The sequence below is a fragment of the Sapajus apella genome, unplaced genomic scaffold, assembly GCF_009761245.1.
Source record: "Sapajus apella isolate SASKATOON/1434 unplaced genomic scaffold, GSC_monkey_1.0 scaffold74, whole genome shotgun sequence".
Classification (NCBI taxonomy): Eukaryota; Metazoa; Chordata; class Mammalia; order Primates; family Cebidae; genus Sapajus; species Sapajus apella.
In genome coordinates, this window is record NW_022437014.1 from 144,846 (window position 1) to 167,067 (window position 22,222).

The 22,222-nt window shown below is 38.6% G+C and overlaps 1 protein-coding gene across 2 annotated transcripts in view; it reads right to left on the reverse strand.

The window, feature by feature from the left end:
* Positions 1–2,140: 2,140 nt before the first annotated feature.
* Positions 2,141–22,222, reverse strand: part of CLPX (caseinolytic mitochondrial matrix peptidase chaperone subunit X) — a 37,541-nt gene continuing 17,459 nt past the window's right edge. The window contains exons 4-11 of one of the 2 annotated variants that reach the window (XM_032250978.1): positions 20,210–20,364; positions 17,343–17,502; positions 14,017–14,058; positions 10,067–10,243; positions 8,934–9,098; positions 7,746–7,834; positions 6,543–6,707; positions 2,141–3,105 (exon numbers count right to left, since the gene is read on the reverse strand). In XM_032250978.1, the coding sequence (XP_032106869.1) occupies positions 2,515–3,105; positions 6,543–6,707; positions 7,746–7,834; positions 8,934–9,098; positions 10,067–10,243; positions 14,017–14,058; positions 17,343–17,502; positions 20,210–20,364 (1,544 nt within the window). In that variant the 3' untranslated portion in view covers positions 2,141–2,514. The remainder of the gene's footprint in view (positions 3,106–6,542; positions 6,708–7,745; positions 7,835–8,933; positions 9,099–10,066; positions 10,244–14,016; positions 14,059–17,342; positions 17,503–20,209; positions 20,365–22,222) is intronic. The other variant, XM_032250979.1, reaches the window with a different exon arrangement.

The window sequence follows — 22,222 nt, forward strand, 5'->3', positions numbered from 1 at the left end:
TGGTCTGTGTCCCTAGTGTCAAGTTCCATGTGGGACATTTAAGTAGGATTTTCGACAAATGTTTAACAAACAAACTTTGTGGAATCTACAGCTAGAATTTATCTGATATGGAAGTCCCAAGGATTAACCAATCCCTAGAATGAAGCAGCTCATATGACATCTGTGCCCTTTTAAAAATGGCACTGCTTGGCTGTGCTTGTCAATGCAGAATGCTCCTGCACCACTGCCGTATGGACACACCACCACGTTGGCTTTCATTTAGTCTTTTTGTTTTATTCAAATGTCAAAATGTAAGTTCCAAGATACAAATTGTGTTTGATTTAAAAACATCGATTATGCTTTGTTAACAACTTCCAAAGCCTAATGTAAGTTGTTGCGACTAAAATGCCTCCCAGTCCACTTCTGGAAGATTACTCTGAATATGTTTAGCAGCTACTCTGATTTCCACTCTACAAAAAGGAAAATGATGCTATAAGGGAAAGGTCATGAACAAACTTATAATACGTAAGACTTCCTGGGGAGAACTCAAACCATTACTAGGGAGGCCAAGGAGGACAGTGTTTCTGCTCCATACCACAGCAACCAGCCTTAACACACTGTAAAACAAAGTGCATTTCTGACCCTACCCCAGCCATGAATACCTTATATCCCTTTTATTAATTCTATCATAGAAAGCCCAACTCTTCATCCACAAGATTTAGAATTTCCTAATAGCTTAAGTTTTTCCCAAAGAAAAACTGTGTAAAAGGAAAGTACAAGAGTCTATAAACAAAAAAAAGAATATTTACATGTACTCTGATTTAAACAATTTCAAATGAGATTAAACTGAATATATAACTTGTATCACCATTATAGAAGGAAAGAAAAAAAAAGGTACCCACATTTTAGTATCTATGGAAATGATACAATTTTCATTAAGACCCCAAATATCCCACCACTTTTTAGCTTTCTTGTATAATGAAGGTTATTAACTTATATGTTAGTGTGAACACATTTACTTTAGCTGATGGCAAAACAGACATTTTCTTTAACATTCTAAGAAGCCAAAGAATTAGACCAATGTTCAGCACCAAAAAGCAAAACAAACCAACAAACTAGTTCAGTACTTCAGGTTAAGTACACAGTATCAGGAAATTTGATTTAGGTCAGCACATGGCTGTTACTATGATTGATACTGCATGCTACTTATAGAATTAGATATGTATCTTCCTGGCTGGATGTGGTGGCTCATGCCTGTAATCCTAGCACTTTCGGAGGCCAAGGTGGCTGTATTGCCGGAGCTCAGGAGTTACAAGACCAGCCTGGGCAACATGGCAAAACTCCATCTGTACTACAGATACAAAAACTTAGCCAGATGTAGTGGTACGCACCTGCAGTCCTGCTACTTAGGAGGCTGAGGCATGAGAACTGCTTGAACCCGGGAGGCAGAGGTTGCAGTGAGCTGAGATTGTGCCACTGCACTACAGCCTGGGTGACAGAGCAAGACTCTGTCTCAAAGAAATAAAATAGGTATGTATCTTTCTGAAGATTTAAGGCAGACTTCAATTCTGTGTACTCGCCCATAGTACTAAAATGTATTAAAGATAGTAAATAAGGCCGGGTGCAGTGGTTTACACCTGAAATCCCAGCACTTTAGGAGGCCGAGGCTGGCGGATCTCAAGGTCAGGAGTTCGGGACCTGTCTGGCCAACAAGGTGAAACCCTGCCTCTACTAAAAATACGAAAATTAGCCGGGCGGGGTAGTGCATGCCTACAATCCCAGCTACTCTGAAGGCTGAGGCAGAAGCATCATTTGAACCCGGGAGGTGGAGGTTGCAGTGAGCAGAGATCAAGCCACTGTACTCCAACCTGGGACACAGCGAGACTCCATCTTTAAAAAAGATGGTAAATATCAGACAAGTTGGTAAGAAAATAGCCTTTTTTACAGAACCATTTGGGGTTAGTGTCATGCATTAGCAGATAAGAAGACAAGTAATACAGCTAAACCAATTATCAATTATCAAAATATAGTTCTTCAGGGTATTTTTCAATGTAATTTTTAACTACTTGAAAACTACCTGGTCCAATTTTTAAGATGAATAAAATTCCAATATTTTCAGAAGTACATGTGAGTAAAAAAGGTAACACTAAAGAATGGTATCTCAATATTCAATTTTAAAGAATTTATTTTCCCATTTGTAGAGTAACATTATTGTAAAATCCACAGTTTTGCAATACCTTCACTGCCTAAAAGAATTCCTAAGAATTTTGTTAAAGCATATTTTTTAAAAAACTGAACCAAAATAATGTACATTTTATCTCTAAATACCGCGTCATTGAAGTCCATATAACGTCCTCTGTTAAATCAATGTGATGTTACCATAATATACATGATCTGATTCTTTTCCTAAAGGCTTCTCTGACCATGTATGATATCCCAGATAGATCCAATGCCTTTAATATCAGACTGCAGAGACAGTTATGATCCTAAACAAAAGAAGGAAAAGCTGTATATACAGGACAGCAGTATTACAGTTTAGCTGTTTGCAGCATCTGCTTGGCGGGGCCATCCTTCTTCTTCAACTCCAGAGTCATACTCCTCTTCAGAGGACTCTTTCGTTGGAGCCCGGATGTATCCTGGTTCCTTTTTTCCTTCTACTACTTCTTTGTCAACCTCCACACATACGATATCAGAATTAGGGACTTCAAACATTGGTTCTAGTAACAGCTTTTCCATTATGGACCGAAGGCCTCCTGCACCTGTTTTTCGTTCTAGTGCCAATCTGGCTATAGCTTTCAAAGCGTCCTCAGTAACATTCAATTCACACTTACCCATGCTGAATAAGGCCTGGTACTGAGGAATAACAGCATTTCGTGGCTCAGTTAGTATTTGTACAAGTGTTTTCTCATCTAGGCTATGCAATGGAACCACCACAGGCAACCGTCCCACAAACTCAGGAATCATGCCAAACTCAATCAGATCTCTGGCTTCCACGTGACGTAATAACCGATCTTTTTCTTCAATGTCTTGGTGAGTATTTGATTCCCCACTTCGATTAGCAAGGTCTGCAGCAGCTGCAGCCCTTCTGCCTTTCCCCAGATTAGATGGTGTTCCAAATCCAAGATACTGCCAAAGAAATGATGCATATTATAAATGGTAGAATCAAATGATACTTTATTAAATACTTTTCATACCCATTTCATGTGATCTTTGCAACAACTCTGTGAAGACGGTTTTATTATCATTTACATCTTACAAAGGAAAACAACAGGCTTAGAGAGGTTAAATATCTTGACCAAAGTCTTATTGCTGTAAGTGGCAAAGTCAGAATTTGAACTCAGGTCTGCCTGCCTTCAGAATTGAGAACTTAACCACTACATAATAACCAACTCTCAAAGAATGAATTCTAGTAAAAGCAGATAAGTAAGAGCTAGAAGTCCCTTAGAACTCAGATAATAAGGTTGCAGGGTTTATTCAAGACTTAGATGAGTTCAAAGGTATAAAAACTATAAAAATAGAGCTACAGGCCAGGCATGCTGGCTCACACCTGTAATCCCAGCACTTTGGGAAGGCAAGGCGGGCAGATCACTTGAGGTCAGAGGTTCAAGACCAGCCTGACCAACATGGAGAAACCCTGTCTCTACTAAAAATACAAAATTAGACAAGCGTGGTGGCGCATGCCTGTAATCCCAGCTACTCGAGAGGCTGAGGCAGGAGAACTGCTTGAACCCAGGGATGGAGGTTGCAGTGAGCCAAGATTGCACCATTGCACTCTAGACTGGGCAACAAGAGCAAAACTCTGTCTCAAAAAAGAAAAAAGAAAAAAAAAAAAGAGCTACAAGCAACCTAATGAGAAAATTATCTTTAAGTGTCTTAAGTCACTGCTAAATCATGACTCCTCCAAGATCATGATTTTGGTTCGCATACATCGGCCTATGAGTTAGAATAATTTAGATTTTATTTAAAAACATGTAAGGATGACATCAAACAAGAATGCTAACTTTTGCATAGTCATAGTCCTTCAAAAAAATAAAAAATAAATGCTAACTTTGCTGAACAAGGTTGGGTATATAAAGGCATATGGATCTTGCTTCAGTCAACATAAAAGAACTGTACTTCAGGAAATTCTCAGAAAGTTTAATTTTGCCATGTCATACGGCTTTTGTTAAAAGAACAGGAGAAGTACATGATATGTGCAAACATAGCCTAAGCTAAAAATCTGTTTGCAGGCTGGGCATGGTGGCTCACATCTATAATCTCAGCACTTTGGGAAGCTGAGGCAGGTAGATCACTTGAGTTCAGAAGTTCAAGACCAGCCTGGCCAACATGGTGAAACCCCATCTCTATTAAAAATACAAAAATTAGCCACGTGTGATGTGCACCTATAATCCCAGCTGCTTGTGAAGCTGAGGCAGGAGGGTAACTTGAACCTCAGAGGTGGAGGTTGCATTGAGCTGAGATGACGCCACTGCATTCCAGTCTGGGCAACAGAGTGAGACTCTGTCTCAAAAAATAGAAATAAAAATAAAAAATCTGTCTGCAATGGACTGAATATTTAAGTGTCCCCAAATTTGTATGCTGAAATCCTAATGCTGTATTATCAGGAGGTGGGGCCAGGTAATAAAAACTAGAGCACATGGAAGGCATACGGAGCTTGCTTCAGTCAAGGTAGTAAGAACTAAAGCCCATGATTGCTCCCCTAATTTTCATTAATAAAGTTCACAGCTAAATGGAGTGACCTAATTCTCAACAAAACAGAACTACAACTTAAACCTTCCTTCTATAAATTTCTGCTTCTTTTTCTGACATTATTTTTAAATCTTCTGTCCTGTATGTTTCTAGCTGCAAATCCTTTTTGGAAGTATAAAGAAGTATTAATTAAAAATAAATATTAGAACATGGTCTTTGCTTTTACAGAATTTCAAATACAAGGTTATCTTTCTTTCACACACACATCCCCCAAAGAAATAATTTCTTCTAATTTGTTAAGCTAATTTATGCAGAATTTCAATGACACAGAAAACAAATTTTCATATTAAGCTATGTTTTGGCTGCTGTTGAAATTTTGCATAAATTAGCAGAAAAATAAAAATCTAACCATATCTATGCTGAATAAGGCTTGGTACTGAAGAATAACAATAATTACGTGGCACGGTTAGTATTTCTAAGCATTCCCCCACCTAGGCTAGGCAAAGGAACGACCATGGGCAACGACGCCATTAGCAGCATTATAATTATGATTATTATTTTTTACTACTACTAAACTATTACTTAAACTACTAGTACATTTAAGGCCAAGAAGACAGCTGATCTATGACATACAGATTTCAAATAGAATGTTATAAAACACTAAAGTGATCACTTGGGACTATCATGCAAACTACAAAAACCATGGAAAATACAGGTGTTTTCTGGGCTTCCTGCCACTATTCTCACATTACATTTTGTTGTAATCAATCAAAAAATTAGCATTGGGCATGTATTATGAGGATATGAAGAAACAAGTCCCAGACCCAATTAGAAGTAGAGGCCATTAAGAAGAAACACCTATAAAACTAGGTGGGATCACAACCCTTCCCACATCTGCCAAAATGCTCCCCTCCATTTGTGAAAGTCAGCAGTGATCTACGGTAGACTCTATGAGCAAGGGCAATGGAGATAAACTTTATTGGGCTCCAGTGAGTTGGGCAGGGGGAATGAACAGAAATTTTACTGATGCAGCAACTCCAATAATGAACTCCCTAGATAAAATATTAAGTTGAACTCATCAAGTTACACTTTTAAAATGCCCATACAGGCCAGGCACAGTGGCTCATGCCTGTAATCCCAGAATTTTGGGAGGCCGAGGTGGGTAGATCACAAGGTCAGGAGATCAAGACCATCCTGGCCAACATGGTGAAACCCCGTCTCTACTAAAAATACAAAAATTTGCTGCTGTGGTGGCACATGCCTGTAATCCCAGCTTCCTGGGAGGCTGAGGCACGAGTATCACTTGTGAACCCAGGGGACAGAGTTGCAGTGAGCCGAGATCACACCACTGCACTCCAGCCTGATGACAGAGCGAGACTCCATCTCAAACAAACAAAATGCTCATATATAGATGATATTTAGATCCTAACTTAACATTGTTGATAGGTTCTTGGAAACTCCAACTTTAAGCAAAACACCGTACAACATGTCCTCCAATAATGTCATTTTATCCAATATCATTTCCTTATAAAATTGATAAGGAAAAATTAGTTTTTCGCTTAACATTGCAGTTTCCAAGAACCTATGGGATGACATTAAGTGAGGACTTACTGTACATTTTTCTTTGGTTTGGCCATATTGGCCAGGCTGGTCTCAAACTCCTGAGCTCAAGCAATCCACCTGCCTCAGCCCCTCCCAAAGAGCTGGGATTACAGGCATGAGTCACTGTGCCTGGTCCTGTATATTTCTGATATGCTCTAAGAAAACCCAACTCTTAAGAAACGGTGACTGGTAGCCCGCAGATATGAGAATAGAAACTAAGTGTACATTCTTTAAATGCTCTATCCTTCTAGGAACCCCTAAGAAAAACTTACCTTTTCATTTTTCCTCCTGCTGATGATTCTATCTAAACCATTGAAAGCACCAGATGCAACAAACAGGATGTTTGTTGTATCAACTTGTACTGTTTCTCCACGGAGCTTTCGGGAATTCTTTTCTGGAACATTGACTATTGTGCCTTCTAGTAGTTTTAGTAAGCCCTAAAGAACAAATGATTTACAGCATCACCATATTTATAAGTGCATTATTTATTATACTTTAGACAATAGGATTCAATGGGGAAAACAATGTGATTATGGTCAATGAACATAACTAATCAAACTCTCATATTTCTATAATAAGAAAATTTAATGTATTTATCACATTAATAATGAATTTATTTGAAATGGTTACAGAACTCCTGATGCACTGTAATTCAGGAAAAGTCAACCTAAGAGGTTGTTTTTGATAGTAAAGACATAATTCTGACATAAAGGCAGAATTAGGACTGTATAAAATGGGGTTCAAACATGGTAGGAATATGTAAATGTCCCCAAATTTGTATGTTGAAATCCTAGCCCTGTATTATTAGGAGGCGGGGCCAGGTAATAAGAAATTGATGACATATCTTTCAAATAAATTAAAATTCTATTCCAGTTATAGTATTAAACTTTGAGACTACCTATATGTGGAGATGGTTTTATAAAAAAAATTCCAGCACATCACTGTGATTATACCTCTCTACGTCTCTGTCAAAAAGTGAAACAATTTTCCTCACCCTGTAATAGTTTATGTCATAACTAGTTACCATTAAAAGGTCAAGTTGGCCAATAGATCATTGTGGCTTCAATTATGGCTCTACGAGGCATTAAATACTATTTTATACCTATCTTTTAACTAATTGGAAGGAATAAGAAGCATGTACATAGTTCATTCATGTCTAGTTAGAATCACAGCTTTCTTCAAGAGTCTTTTAGAAATGCTGAACTGAGCCTTTAAGGAATAAAAAAAAGCAAAGATTAAATTTCATTTTTTCTGTTCTTCGAAATATTTTAAATTTCCTAACAAGGTAATTTGTTATTTCAAATTGTCAACAACTTTCTTTGAGGATCTCAACTACTTCAAAATGGTATGTGGAGTTTGGGGGTGGAAGAAATAAAACAGAATCTAATTGAATGTGAAACCAAACGTACAATATTTGGGAAGCTGATGTATTCCCTTCCTTTTAGTGGGCTTGAACAAAATATTCAACTGCTTACTTGCTGAACGCCTTCTCCACCTACATCGCGTAATTGATGAATGCCTGGCACACTGCCAATCTTATCTACTTCATCCAGAAAGACAATTCCTATAATTTAAGGAGGATTCTATTTATAATATGAAAAATATATATACACAAGATAGCCTCAGCTTTAAAAGACTAGGCAGCTAGACAGCAAGGTTATTTGATCTTTCATACTTAACATATGCAATAGCTTATTATAAAAATCCACTTTTATTTCTCCCATCCATCATTCTGTACAACTGCTTTGTAATTTGCTTTATAGAATAATATTTAGGTATAGTAATAAAATCTCGACAAGAGTTATTTGCCCCACTAATGTATATGAATTCTTTATACTATCTAAGCAGGAGGTATCTGCAGTGCTAGTATTAGCAAAACTTTAGATTACTCTTTCCCACCTATATTGTCTTAAAGGAATCTGAACAGACTCTTCAGGTAAACAAGAACAGATGACAGATGAAGGAGCAATGCAGCATCCACGACATTCTGTAGGTCAACAGGCTAAACTGTTTCTAGAGTCATCTGGTACCCTCCACCCTTGCTCCTGCCCTGCCCTGTCTTAATCTAAGCATTAGGAGTCTTGAGGGGAGTTAAAACAAGAAAAGCAATGGTAGTATTAAAGATCTAATAGGATAGTAATTTGGCCTGTTTTGTTGGGTTTTTTTTTGAGACAGAGTCTTGCTCTGTCGCCGGGCTGGAGTGCAGTGGCACGATGTTGGCTCACTGCAACCTCCGTCTCCCGGGTTCAGGTGATTTTCCTGCCTCAGCCTCCCGGGTAGCTGGGACCACAGGCACACGCCACCACGCCTGACTAATTTTTTGTATTTTAGTAGAAACAGGGTTACACCATGGCCAGGATGGTCTCAATCTCCTGACCCTGTGATCCACCCGCCTCAGCCTCCCGAAATGCTGGGATTATAGGCGTAAGCCACCATGCCCAGACAATTTGGCCTGATTTTACCCTACCAGCCAGCTTAGTGACAAAAAGGCAAAGCAAACTATGTGGCCCTTGATCAGTATGCTAGAAATCATGTAACATAGGTACTTTTATGTAATTACAGAATTTTAGTCCTTGACTCAAATTAGGAATTATATTGTCTCTTAATGTTGGACTGATTCCCCAGTATACTAAATCTGGAGACAGATCATGTTGAAAACATACCTTGTTGTGCTTTTTCCACGTTATAATTGGCATCTTGGAGTAGTTTGGCAATCACAGATTCAATATCTTCACCCACATATCCAGCCTGAGTCAAAGTTGTACAGTCACAGATAGCAAAAGGGACATCAAGGCATTTAGCTAGGGTTTGTGCCAGCAGGGTTTTACCTACAAACAGAAACAGTAACTAAAAGTTTACTAAAAATATACTGGAACACAATTTTTCAAATAAAAATGCAAAATAAATTTTAGTAGTATATAATAAAAAGTTGTCAACTGCTACCTCCTTTTTCTGATATTATTTTTTTTAGAGACAGCATCTTGCTCTGTCACCCAGACTGGAGTGTAGTCTGTGATCATGGCTCACTGCAGCCTCAATCTCCTGGGCTTAAGTGATCCTCCTGCCTTAGCCTCCCCAAGTCCTGGGACTACAGGCACGTGCTACGACACCCTAATACTTTATTTTTTGTAGAGATGGAGTCTTGCTATGTTGCCTAGGCTGGTCTCAAATTCCTGGCCTCAAGTGATCCTCCCACCTTTGTCTCCCAATATGCTGGGATTACAGGTGTGAGTTACCACATCTGATCTATTATTATTTAGATATAGTTGTTTTTTATTTTATTATTCCTGTTAAGATGTTAGGGACGGCCGGGCGGTAATCCCAGCACTTTGGGAGGCCGAGGCGGGTGGATCACGAGGTCAGGAGATCGAGACCATCCTGGTCAACACGGTGAAACCCCGTCTCTACTAAAAATACATCAAACATTAGCTGGGCATGGTGGCGTGTGCATGTAATCCCAGCTACTCAGGAGGCTGAGGCAGGAGAATTGCCTGAACCCAGGAGGCGGAGGTTGCGGTGAGCTGAGATCGCACCATTGCACTCCAGCCTAGGTAGCAAGAGTGAAACTCCGTCTCAAAAAAAAAAAAAAAAATGTTAGGGACTGGCCTGATGGGCAACACCAACGTCTGAAATTCAGTTTGTGTTCTATGCAGGAATACTGATAATCTGTCCAGACAACAGGCCTTAGATTTTCTTCTCAAAAGCCATAATACCTCAATCACAAAATATAGATTATACCATCATTTATATTCTGATTTTTAAAATGAGTAGTAAATTTTCTCAGCAAGTTATTTACCTGACCCAGTTGGTCCAAGCAGCAAAATATTACTTTTTTCAAGTTTTATGTCATCATGAGAAGAATCCAATACTTCACCTCCTCGTCTTTCCTGAGGTATTTGTTGATTCACCTGTTGCTGCATTGATGCTCCTAAAGCATTACCATGTGGGCTAATTCCAGCAATCTGAAGCAATTCTGAAAAAAATACCAAAGGAATTACTTGAGCTTCATTTGAATTTACTTGAAAATGAAGTTCCATAAAAACTTTTATCTAAAACTGAACATCTATATAGAAAAATTTAAGTATTCCGACATTGTCTTTCCTACAAAGAAGAAAAATCTCAAATTATCTAGTGACAAACACATAGCACACAATGATTATATAAAGAACCTTAAAGGAAACTGATTTTTTTTTCATGTCATTATTCATATAAATATGTAAGAATACTCCTTCACCCAAGGGAAGGCAGTGCAATGGACGAGCAGAGCCAGGAGTTACAAAGCTTTAGCTCTGCACCTTCCTTTGTCTCTAAGTAGAAGCTACATGATCTAGGGCAAGTCATATAAACTTTTTGTTTCTGTTTCATAATCAATAAAATCTACTAGAGAAACCAAATATGGTAGATCTCACTGTCTCTGGCACTATCTAAATCTCTAATTTTATTTGACCTGTACTAGATCTTTCTAGTCCCTTTATTAGAGACATAACACTTAACTAGCTGTGACTGACACTGCTAGTGAAACATCAGTTTATCGACCAGGATCCTACAACAATGACCTTTACTCTCACTCTCCCTCGGCTGAGGGAAAGATTATCCAGATTTGTAAACATTCTGATTGTTCTTGGTTCTTCGTATTTGAGTACCTGTCGTCGTAGCATACTTGTTTATATTTTCTAAATTTATTTTTAAATTTTCTTTTTTTTTTTTTTTTGAGACGGAGTCTTGCTCTGTTGTCCAGTCTGGAGTGCAGTGATACAATCTCGGCTCACTACGACCTCTGCCTCTTGGGTTCAAGTGATTCTCCTGCCTCAGCCTCCCAAGCAGCTGGGATTACAAGCACACGTCACCACACCCGGCTAATTTTTGTATTATTAGTAGAAATGGAGTTTTGCCATGTTGGCCAGGCTGGTCTCAAACTGCTGACCTCAGGTGATCAACCCGCCTCGGCCTCCCAAAGTGCTGGGTCTACAGGTGTGAGCCACTGTGCCAGACCTAAATTTTATTTTCTAAGAAATGGGTTAAGAAAATCAGACTTTCCAATGGATTATTTTAATTGAATTGATAAAATAATAGTTCAGCAGACATATCTATTATCATGGTCCTATTCCATCTGGCTGTCACTTTCAAACTATCTTCATTGTTAATGTAAAGGGTTTATTCTATTCATCAAAAATAATAAAAATTCCATAAACATGTGAATTAAATTGTGCTACCTCTGAGGGCTAATAATTAGTGAAAAATTCACAATGGTGTGCTTCATTATAATGCATACCAACCAAGAAAACTCAGTCTGCTGTATGAGGTTAAACGGTCACTAGCGAAGTATTTTTTTTATTTTCAGCAAAATCTGGTTAGGGATTGTGATAACATAGGAAGGAGTGTGGCTAAATTTAGCTCTGCCCAAAGGAAAAGAATGATTTAGATGTAGCTTGGGATAAGCAAGGCCAGCAGGTGCTTGTCATTCACTCCTTTCTCTCTCTCTCCCTCTCTCTCTCTCTCTCTCTCTCTCTCTCTCTCACACACACACACACAATTTGGGCGAATAAATGAACAAAACTGCAAGAGGCATATTAATTACAGTGGAGCCACATAATATATGTATTTAACCTATTTAATAATTTAAGTTAAAAAAAGAAATAATTCAAATAATGCAGATGACGCCTATCATCCCACTTTGCGAGTATACGCCTTAGAGCAAACGTGAGACAACTCCACTAATCTTTCCGTTAGGCCGTATTCGTGCATCTCTCACTGTGTGAGCACAGCTCTCTAAAATGACGACCACGAGCAAGCAGGCTAGTGTGGCAGTTAGCTGCACAGAACTCACCAGCTGTGTGGCCACGGACAAGCTACTTAAAATTTCTGTGCTTCGGTTTTCTGATTTCTAAAATGGCAATGAAAACAGTAGTTTCTGTCTCATGGCTTTTGAGGTAATTCAATGAATTAATATATGTAAAACACTCAGAACAATGCCTGACAGATCGTTTTCTAAGTGTTATAGAAGAATCTGCTATTATTATTACAATTTCCCTAGTGTTTAACTATTCATACAACATAGCCCTGAAATGCAAACCAAGTATTTCATCTGGTGCTCAACTTAAGAAACAACACTGTATTAAAAAGATGGAGAAAAAAAAGTCGAGTGTGTCAGTCTTCCTAGAAGTTGTATGGTGGTCTCCAAAATTTGACTTGCAAAGGGATTTAAAAGAATTAATTTTTATTATACATGATTTTGGTCTAAAACCCTAGACCAATATTAGGGTCTAATACCACAGGCCAGTCAGTGTTAGTTAACAACCTAACTTTAAAACTTAAAATCCCACATAAAACACAACAAAACTGTACAAGACAATAAAGTTAAGCTTTGAAATACTTGTTTTTAAGTCAATCAATATAACTACAAATTGCTTTTACATAAGTTCTTTAGTACTGTTACTTAACATTTAAATAACATTAAATCACTACATATATTACATGACATGTCTTTCAAAATATGCACTATAGGATTTCTTTACCAATTTAGTATAGTTTCACTAGCCATCAACACAAATTTATGAGTATGGTATTGACTGCATATATGAATATGTTTTTTCATTATGAAATATAAATTATATTGCACTTACTGTATTTCTTAATTTGACCATGCATGGTATAATCAGTATTTCCATAAACTTAAAAATAACTGGAGATAAAAAATAACTAGGGATAATGTAATTTTATTACATGTGATAAATGTAATGCCCAAGTTGGTAACACAAGTTATAGTCTCATGGCTCATCCTATACATCGTACACTTCAAATAATGGATTTATAATACTACTTGGTTCAAAGGCAAATTAGCTAATTTTCTTTATTTCAATTACTCAAACAAAAGGCCATGTGCATCTTTCTATGATATCCCTGGAACTTCCACCCTCTATGCAGCAACTCTGTCCACCTCCAAAGGAATAGGTGGAAGACATTAGAAAAGCCACTCCCCTTGGTGTATCAAATCCTTCCACACCCTCCATTGGACCATCGCTTATAGGGGTAATCCAGGGTTGGAAACAGTAAATTAAGGCTTATTCATCATCTGTAAGACTGTAAGTTTCATAAATACCAAAAAAAGAAACAGTGTGGTTTCTGGCAAAGAGTAGCTAGAAAATAATTTGCCTCCCCCAAATTCCTGTGATCCAAAAGAAGCAGGCCAACTGTAATTGTAGTTTGATAGAAAAAATAAAAACCCAACATATAGAAATGACACAAATTAGCTATGAAAAACTATTCCAAGGCTGGGCGCAGTGCTCATGTCCGTAATCCCAGCACTTTGGGAGGTCAAAGAGGGCAGTTCACGAGGTCAAGAGATCGAGACCATCCTGCCCAACACGGTGAAACCCCATCTCTACTAAAAATACAAAAATTAGCTGGGCATGGCGGCATGTGCCTGTAGTCCCAGCTACTCAGGAGGCTGAGGCAGGAGAATCACTTGAACCTGGGAGGCACAGACTGCAGTGAGCCGAGATCACGCCACTGCACTCCAGTCTGGCAACAGTGTGAGATTCCAACTCAAAAAAAAACAAGAAAAGAAAAACTATTGCAAAGTTATATATGCCATGATGTATGATAAACACATTTAGATAAGATGTATCTTTCTTGGTAATACACAAGCAAATACATGTATGTCTATCACTGTTACTGCTGAAACACTTCACTGAAATAAATGTCAAAAGGAAGAATGATTACAGAGGAGGACCTGAAGTCACTTACTTGTAAATCTGTACTCATCCTCCCGTCTTCTTATTTCTAACTCTAAGAAAGAGGACGAAAATATTACATATTTGTTTACCTTGGGGGAACAAACAATGAATATCCTACCTCCTGTCCTCTTCCCAATATAATTAAAGGATGTGTTTACTAACATTGTTTTCAGCTTTTTATATTATCAGTCTATCTATACACTGTATCTTTTCTATATTAAAAGAAATATAGAAATAAATTATACATGCATAATGATAGTTGTCCAGCTGCTAATATTCACATTTGTCAAATATAAAATTGATATGTATTATAAGGGCATAATAACATAAGTCTTCAGTAAGAGTTTAAGCCCCTCATGCTATAAATGTAACTATTTGCTCCACCAGCACTTAGAATAGCTTAAATATTTATTGGTTGACTGATGAAAACAAAAAAAGTTTTGCTCCATAATATCAGCACTATTTGGACCTTATAAAAATAAAGATTTCAGGCCAGGCACAGGGGTTCATGCCTATAATCCTAGCACTTTGGGAGGCTGAGGCAGGTGGATCGCTTGAGCCCAGGAGTTTGAGACCAGCCTGAGCAACATGGCAAACCCCATCTCTACCGAAAATACAAAAAAAATTAGCTGGGACCGGGCGCGGTGGCTCACGCCTGTAATCCCAGCACTTTGGGAGGCCGAGGCGGGTGGATCACGAGGTCAAGAGATCAAGACCATCCTGGTCAACATGGTGAAACCTCGTCTCTACTAAAGTTACAAAAAATTAGCTGGGCATGGTGGCGTGTGCCTGTAATCCCAGCTACTCGGGAGGCTGAGGCAGGAGAATTGCCTGAACCCAGGAGGCGGAGGTTGCGGTGAGCCGAGATCGCGCCATTGCACTCCAGCCTGGGTAACAAGAGCGAAACTCCGTCTCAAAAAAAAAAAAAAAAAAAAAAATTAGCTGGGCATGGTGGCACATGCCTGTGGTCCTAGCTACTTGGGAGGCTGAGGTGGGAGGATCCCTGGAGCCTGGGAAGTTGAGGCTGCAGTGAGTTGTGATCCAGCCTGGGTGACAAAGTGAGACCTCGTCTCAAAAAAAAAGTTCCTTCAGGAGCAAATGCTATGAAGAAAATAAAAATTTTCATCAAAAAAAAAAGGGGTGGGGCCGGGCACAGTGGCTCACACTTGTAATCTTAGCACTTTGGGAGGCCAAGGTGGATGGATCACGAGGTCAAGAGATCAAGACCATTCTGGCCAAAAAACCCCGTCTCTACTAAAAATACAAAAAAATTAGCTGGGCATGGTGGCACCTGCCTGTAGTCTCAGGTACTCGGGAGTCTGAGGCAGGAGAATCGCTTGAACCCGGGAGGAGGCTGCAGTGAGCTGAGGCTGTGCCACTGCACTCCAGCCTGTTGATAGAGCAAGACTGTCTCAAAAAAAAAAAAAAAGTTTCAAAAAGTTCCAAGTCTTCCATTAGTTATGACTTGTACTTTCTAAAAATAACTGATACCATCACATAACTATTTTGCAGTTATGTGACATAAGTTCAACAAGTGAACAACTGTATTCACTGAAATAAATTACACACTTAGTAGCTACTAAAGGCAATCAAAGATAATGCAGATTTATAAATTTAAGTACTTAGCAGAACTTTTCACACTGTACGGTGATAATTAAAAGAATCTAAAATGATGGAATGTAGGCCAAAATCAGAGCTGTCTGGTCAACAACACAAAAACTTAGATTATTTTCATTTACTCTATTCATAAATGTTTTTATTTTTTATTTATTTATTTATTTATTTTTTGAGACGGAGTTTCGCTCTTGTTACCCAGGCTGGAGTGCAATGGCACGATCTCGGCTCACCGCAACCTCCGCCTCCTGGGTTCAGGCAATTCTCCTGCCTCAGCCTCCTGAGTAGCTGGGATTACAGGCACGCGCCACCATGCCCAGCTGAATTTTTGTATTTTTAATAGAGACGGGGTTTCACCATGTTGACCAGGATGGTCTCGATCTCTTGACCTCGTGATCCACCCGCCTCGGCCTCCCAAAGTGCTGGGATTACAGGCTTGAGCCACCACGCCCGGCCATAAATGTTTTTAATAAAATCATTCTATTAATATACGTTATCCATAGCAAATTGAGATTATACAGTATACTGGTATATCAGAACCTATCCTTAATAGAAATTGTACTTTGAATCACTTACAAATTTGCCCTTAAACTTAACACACTCTGTAGCTAGGACCCAAAGAAAAACAAATGCTGAATATATTAAGTTTTTATGTACACATCTGTAACACAGGCAAATGAAATTCTGTATCCTGAACCCAGGAGAACTGCACAGAGCACTGCAAAGCTCCATTCACGGGGAATTGGTTGTGCTGAAATCTGTAATTTAAAAAGGATGTCTCAATTTCTAGCCCAGTGGCTTTCAAACATATTTTACTAAGACCCTCAATAAGCAGTATATTTTTGTGACTCAGAACCCATGCACGCATAACTGAAAACATTAGCTGGTTTTTTTTAATTTTTTTGAGATGGAGTCTTGCCACCCAGGCTAGAGTGCAATGGTGCAATCTCAGTTCACTGCAACCTCCACCTCCCAGGGTCAAGCCATTCCTCCCAGGCTCCCAAGCCATTCCTCCCAGGCTCAAGCCTCAGCCTCCCTAGTAACTGCAACTACAGGCATGCACCACCATGCCTGGCTAATTTTCAAATTTTTAGTAGAGACTGGGTTTCACCATGTTGGCCAGGCAGGTCTTGAACTCCTGACCTCAAGTGATCTGCCCACCTCGCCTTCCCAAGTGCTGGGATTACAGGCGTGAGCCACAGTGCCCGGCCTAAGAAATAATATTTACCTTAACTATAAGTTAATGTATTCTGGTATTTTCTATTCACACCTATCAAAATTTTTTTAAATGCTGCTAGCAACCTACTAAAATGATTTCATGATCCACTAATGAGAAGTAACCTGCACTTTGAAAAATTCTACGCTTTACTGGGCGTGGATCACCTGAGGTCAGGAGCTTAAGACAAGCCTGGCCAACATGGTGAAACTCCATGTCTACTAAAAATATAAAAATCAGCTGGGCGTGGTGGCGCATGCCTATGATCCCAGCTACTGGGAAGGCTGAGGCAGGAGAATCACTTGAATCAGGGAGGCGGAGGTTGCAGTGAGCCCAAATTCCACCATTGCGCTCCAGCCTGGTGGACAAGAGGGAAACTCCAACTCAAAAAAAAAAAACATGCTGCACTAAATAAAAAGCATTTTAAGAAGAAAGTGAGGAGTTACAAATAAAAACTACTTCTAAGCATAGCAATCTCTATTTAGGTCAATTATCAAATATGCTACCTCTTGGTGTTAATGATGTCTGCTTCTCAACCTCTGCTTGCTGTCTCAGATTAGCTGGGATATTATTATATATTCTCTTATAATGATTGTACACAGCGACTGAAAGCACCTTCTTAGCAAATGACTGGCCAACAACATACTTGTCGAGGTAGTTATAAATCTGAAAAATAATTAGGTGTAAATAATTTACTATGAGCTATTGTAAGAGCACACAATTAAAAAGTTATATGCTAAGCATATTTGCTTACAGTTTTAAATCTGAACAAACTCTCTCATTAAAAACAAAATGACAAGGGTATGATACATTATATAGCAATGATTCAGAGGCCCTAAGCACTAAATGAACAAAAACACAATTCATTTGCTCTCTAGCTTAACAAAGTCTAATTGTACTCTACTAGTGTCATACTAATTTCTATTCTATAAACAATGCTATCGATTTTAATTTTTTAATAAAAAGTTAGTATTAAAGTAATTCAGAATACATACACATGCCACCATGGGTCTAAAAGTATCAACATTAATATAAATCATTAAAATAAATCTATACCTATCAAATGAATAATATTCTTCATAAGGATAACATTATAAAACAACCCTTTTCAGAAACAGGTATTATATAATCAAAAGCCATTACACTATCAGTTTCTGTGTTTTAATACATTTAGTTTTTTCTCAGATATTAACTCTAAAGCTACTCATTTATCTAAATGAGACTCTAAAAACTTTCTTTTTTTTTTTTTTAAATTTTCCAAAAATATATTTTTTTCTCTTTTTGAGACAGGGGTCTCACTGTGTTGGCCAGGCTGGTCTTGAACTCTTGGGGTCAAGTGATCCTCCTGCCTTGGCTTCCCAAAGCGCTGGGATTATAGGCATGAACCACAGGACCCTGCCCTAAAACTTTATTTTTAATAGAAGCTAAAGCTCTACTGTATAGTTGGTTATTGCTAACAGTTTGGAACCTGAGGTAAATTTTTTAAGTTTTTAGTGAATAGAAATGAAGTGGTTGGTGAATTAATATTTACCAATACCTGCTGGGTATGGTGGCTCACACCTGTAATCCCCGTACAAAGTTGGGAGGCTGAGGCAGATGGATCACTTAAGCTCAGTAGGTGCAGACCAACCTGGGCAACATGGTGAAACTCCATCTCTACAGACATTAGTTGGGCATGGTGGCACACGCCTGCAGTCCCAGCTACTGTGGAAGCTGAAGTGGAGGGATCACTTAAGCCCAGGGAGGTTGAGGGTACAATGAACCATGAACATGCCACAACACTCCAGCCCAGGCAACATAGTGAAACCCTGATTCAAAATAAATAATTTACAAACTCCTGAAAAGAGTTGAACTGCCTGGAATTTTAACTCAGGTGCCTGAAGTCTACACAAATTCATATAGAACATGAAGCCCAATAGCTGTATTTTCCTTTTTTTTTTTTGAGAAAGTTTCGCTCTTGTTACCCAGGCTGGAAATACAATGGCACAATCTTGGCTCACTGCAACCTCCACCTCCTGTGTTCAAGCCATTCTCCTGCCTCAGCCTCCTGAGTAGCTGAGATTACGGGCGCCTGCCACCATGTCCGGCTAATTTTTGTATTTTTAATAGGGACAAGGTTTCACCAGGTTGGCCAGGCTGGTCTTGAACTCCTCACCTTGTGATCCGCCTGCCTCGAGCTCCCAAAGTGCTGGGATTACAGGCATGAACCACAGCACCTGGCCCCATTATTTTTACATGACAAATTCTTTAGTTGTTGAGCACATACATTTTATTATAGTTTTAAACATCTTTATTCCTAGCAAATTATACCAATGACATTAAATCTATCACAGCATATTTGGAAGTAGAGACAAATGCACTGCTATCTAAACACGGTAGAAAAAGATACACTGAGGCAGTGATAAATAATCTAAGTGTGTAAACATCTGAGACACAGCCAGAACAGAAAGCACACAGCCAGGGTACAAGGGCTCCCCGTTCTCAAAAAGCACACACCAAGCACCCAATGGAGCCATGGTACATTCTGTTACGTTTCACAGGACCAAATCATACTCTACCTGAGATTCCTAAAAAGAGTCCACACTACCAAAGCCACAGTGCTGTAAGGAGCATCACTAGCACACTGGCCATGAAAATAATTACTTGCTTATATTGTTAGACTGAAGGCTGTTTTACCATACAATACACCAATTTAAGGGAGACAATTGTAGGCTTTTTTTTTTTTCTTTTAAGGCTAGTCAAGTGGACCAGCCTAGGCTGGTGTAACTATTATTATTATTTTTATTGAGACAGAGTCTCACTCTGTCACCAGGCTGGAATGCAGTGGCATGATCTTGGCTCCATACAACCTCTGCCTTCCAGGCTCAAGTAATTCTCCTGACTCAGCCTCCAGCTAGGATTACAGGTGCACACTACCATGCCCAGCTAATTTTTGTATTTTTAGTAGAAATGGGATTTCAACATGTTGGCCAGGATGGTCTCAATCTCCTGACCTCATGATCCGCCTCGCCCAGTCGGCTGGTGTTATTTAAGGGCCCAAACGAACAAAATAAATCAAAAGCTGCTTACTTTATTGTAAAGATATTATTTCAGATTAACTTTAACCTTTAATTAACAAGTTAACATTTTAATAATTATCCAGCTATAGTTCACTGCTACTGAATACAGTAATCATGACATAGGAAAAAGCAACAGACCCCATATCTAAATTCCAAAAGGCAATAAAAATTTAGGCACATATGGTCCATATTATGAATCTATAATACTTGTTTAGATACTAGTATTAGGATTCAATGTAAACTTGGAAGAAGGAAGCAATGCAATGTTTCCAACATAAAATACTTGTAAGGTGGAGCTTAATTACGACTTATACCTTCTTAGGGGGAGGTGGTGGTTTCTGCTGGAATGCCAACTTTACAGCTTCTGCTGCTGATTCAGGTTCTTTAATTACACTTTTCTTTGAGTCTGCTTCAGATAGTACAACAAAAAAATGATGACATTTTTCACATTTGACAAAACGGGTGGATGCTGTAAAAGAAAACAGAGGTAAGTGGCGGAAAATAAAAAATAATTCCAACAGTGTTTAACATCAAAGGCTCCACTGTAAATGAAAGCTATGCACTGGACACAAAGTAGGCCTGCTGTTCAATTTGCCACACAGCCTCATTTATATACCAAGTGTAGTACAAAGATGGATTAGTTCAGTTAACTACCTTTTGTTCATTTCTACTAGGTTTTCATTTTGTGATATACTTCATTAACAGAAATGACTGGATGAAATTCTTCCAACTTTCCATTCACTAAAAAAGATTTTAAAACCTCTTTAAGAATATGGAGTAATCATCTATTTTTTTTTTTTTTTTTTTTTTTTTTTTTGGGGACAGAGTTTCACTCTTGTTGCCCTGGCTGGAGTGCAATGGCGCAATCTCGGCTCACCGCAACCTCCGCCTCCTGGGTTCAGGGAATTCTCCTGCCTCAACCTCCTCAGTAGCTGGGATTACAGGCATGCGCCACCATGCCCAGCTAATGTTTTTGTATTTTTAGAGACGGGGTTTCACCATGTTGACCAGGATGGTCTCGATCTCTTGACCTCGTGATCCACCCGCCTCGGCCTCCCAAAGTGCTGGGATTACAGGCTTGAGCCACCGCGCCCGGCCTATTCATCTATTTTATTGAAATACTTGAATGAACAAACTAAAAAAGTAAAATACAAGATTAATATATTTTTCCAATATTTTATTATTAAAAATTTCAAACGTATATACTTTTGAGGTTTGGGGAAGAAAGAAAAAATATTTCAAACATATACAAAAGTTGAAAGAGATAAATTTATTTTAATCCCTAAAAATGTAAAAACATATATTCTTTAGATTTTCTTAAATTTATGAGCATTTTTTAAACCTTGACTTCGTAAATACATAAAATTATTTCATCTTTATTTTCTTTACTAGTTCCTATTTCTCTGATCAAAAAACCTCTAAGAAACTAATAAAGTAACGACTTTCTCAGTCATACTGATTTGAAGATAATCATACTGCCTTTGAAAGCAATACAAAGGTAGTGTAAAATTAGGATAAAAAGAGTTTCATTTTCTTAAAAAAATTTTTGTGGGTACACAGTGGGTGAACATGTTTATAAGGATTTCTCAATTCAAATGCATCAGTTACAGAATATTAAAGGTGATTTATTTTTATTTTATCTTGTTCTTTTTTTTTTTTTTTGAGACAGGGTCTCGATCTGTTGCTCAGGCTGAAGTGCAGTGGTGTGATCACTGCTCACTGCAGCCCTGATCTCCTAAGTTCATCGGAGACTGAGACCATCCTGGCTAACAAGGTGAAACCTCCCCCCCACAACCCTATCTCTATGAAAAAATACAAAAAATTAGCTGGGCATGGTGGCAGTCACCTGTAATCCCAGCTACTTGGGAGGCTGAGGCAGGAGAACTGCTTGAACCGGAAGGCGGAGGTTCCAGTGAGATTGTGCCACTGCACCCCAGCCTGGGCGACAAAGAGAGACTCGGTCTCCAAAAAAAAAAAAATTGTGTAATCTAACTAGAAAGAGAGAACTGCAGAGAAAAAAAACTTCTTTATGAAATTCTTTTTCCTTTGGGAAAATTTTAAATAAAATGATATATCCACAGATTACAGGGAAAACTACACTAGCAAGCACACCTAAGTCTTTACAAAATAATCTAAATGAAAAAAATAGACAATTACACACTAAAAAAAAAAAAAAAAAACTTCAGTTTGGGCACAGTGGCTCAGGCCTGTAATCCCAGTACTTTGGGAGGCTGAGGTGGGTGGATCACTTGAGGTCAGGAGTTCGAGAGCACCCTGGCCAGCATGGCAAAACCCCATCCCTATTAAAAATACAAAAATTAGCTGGG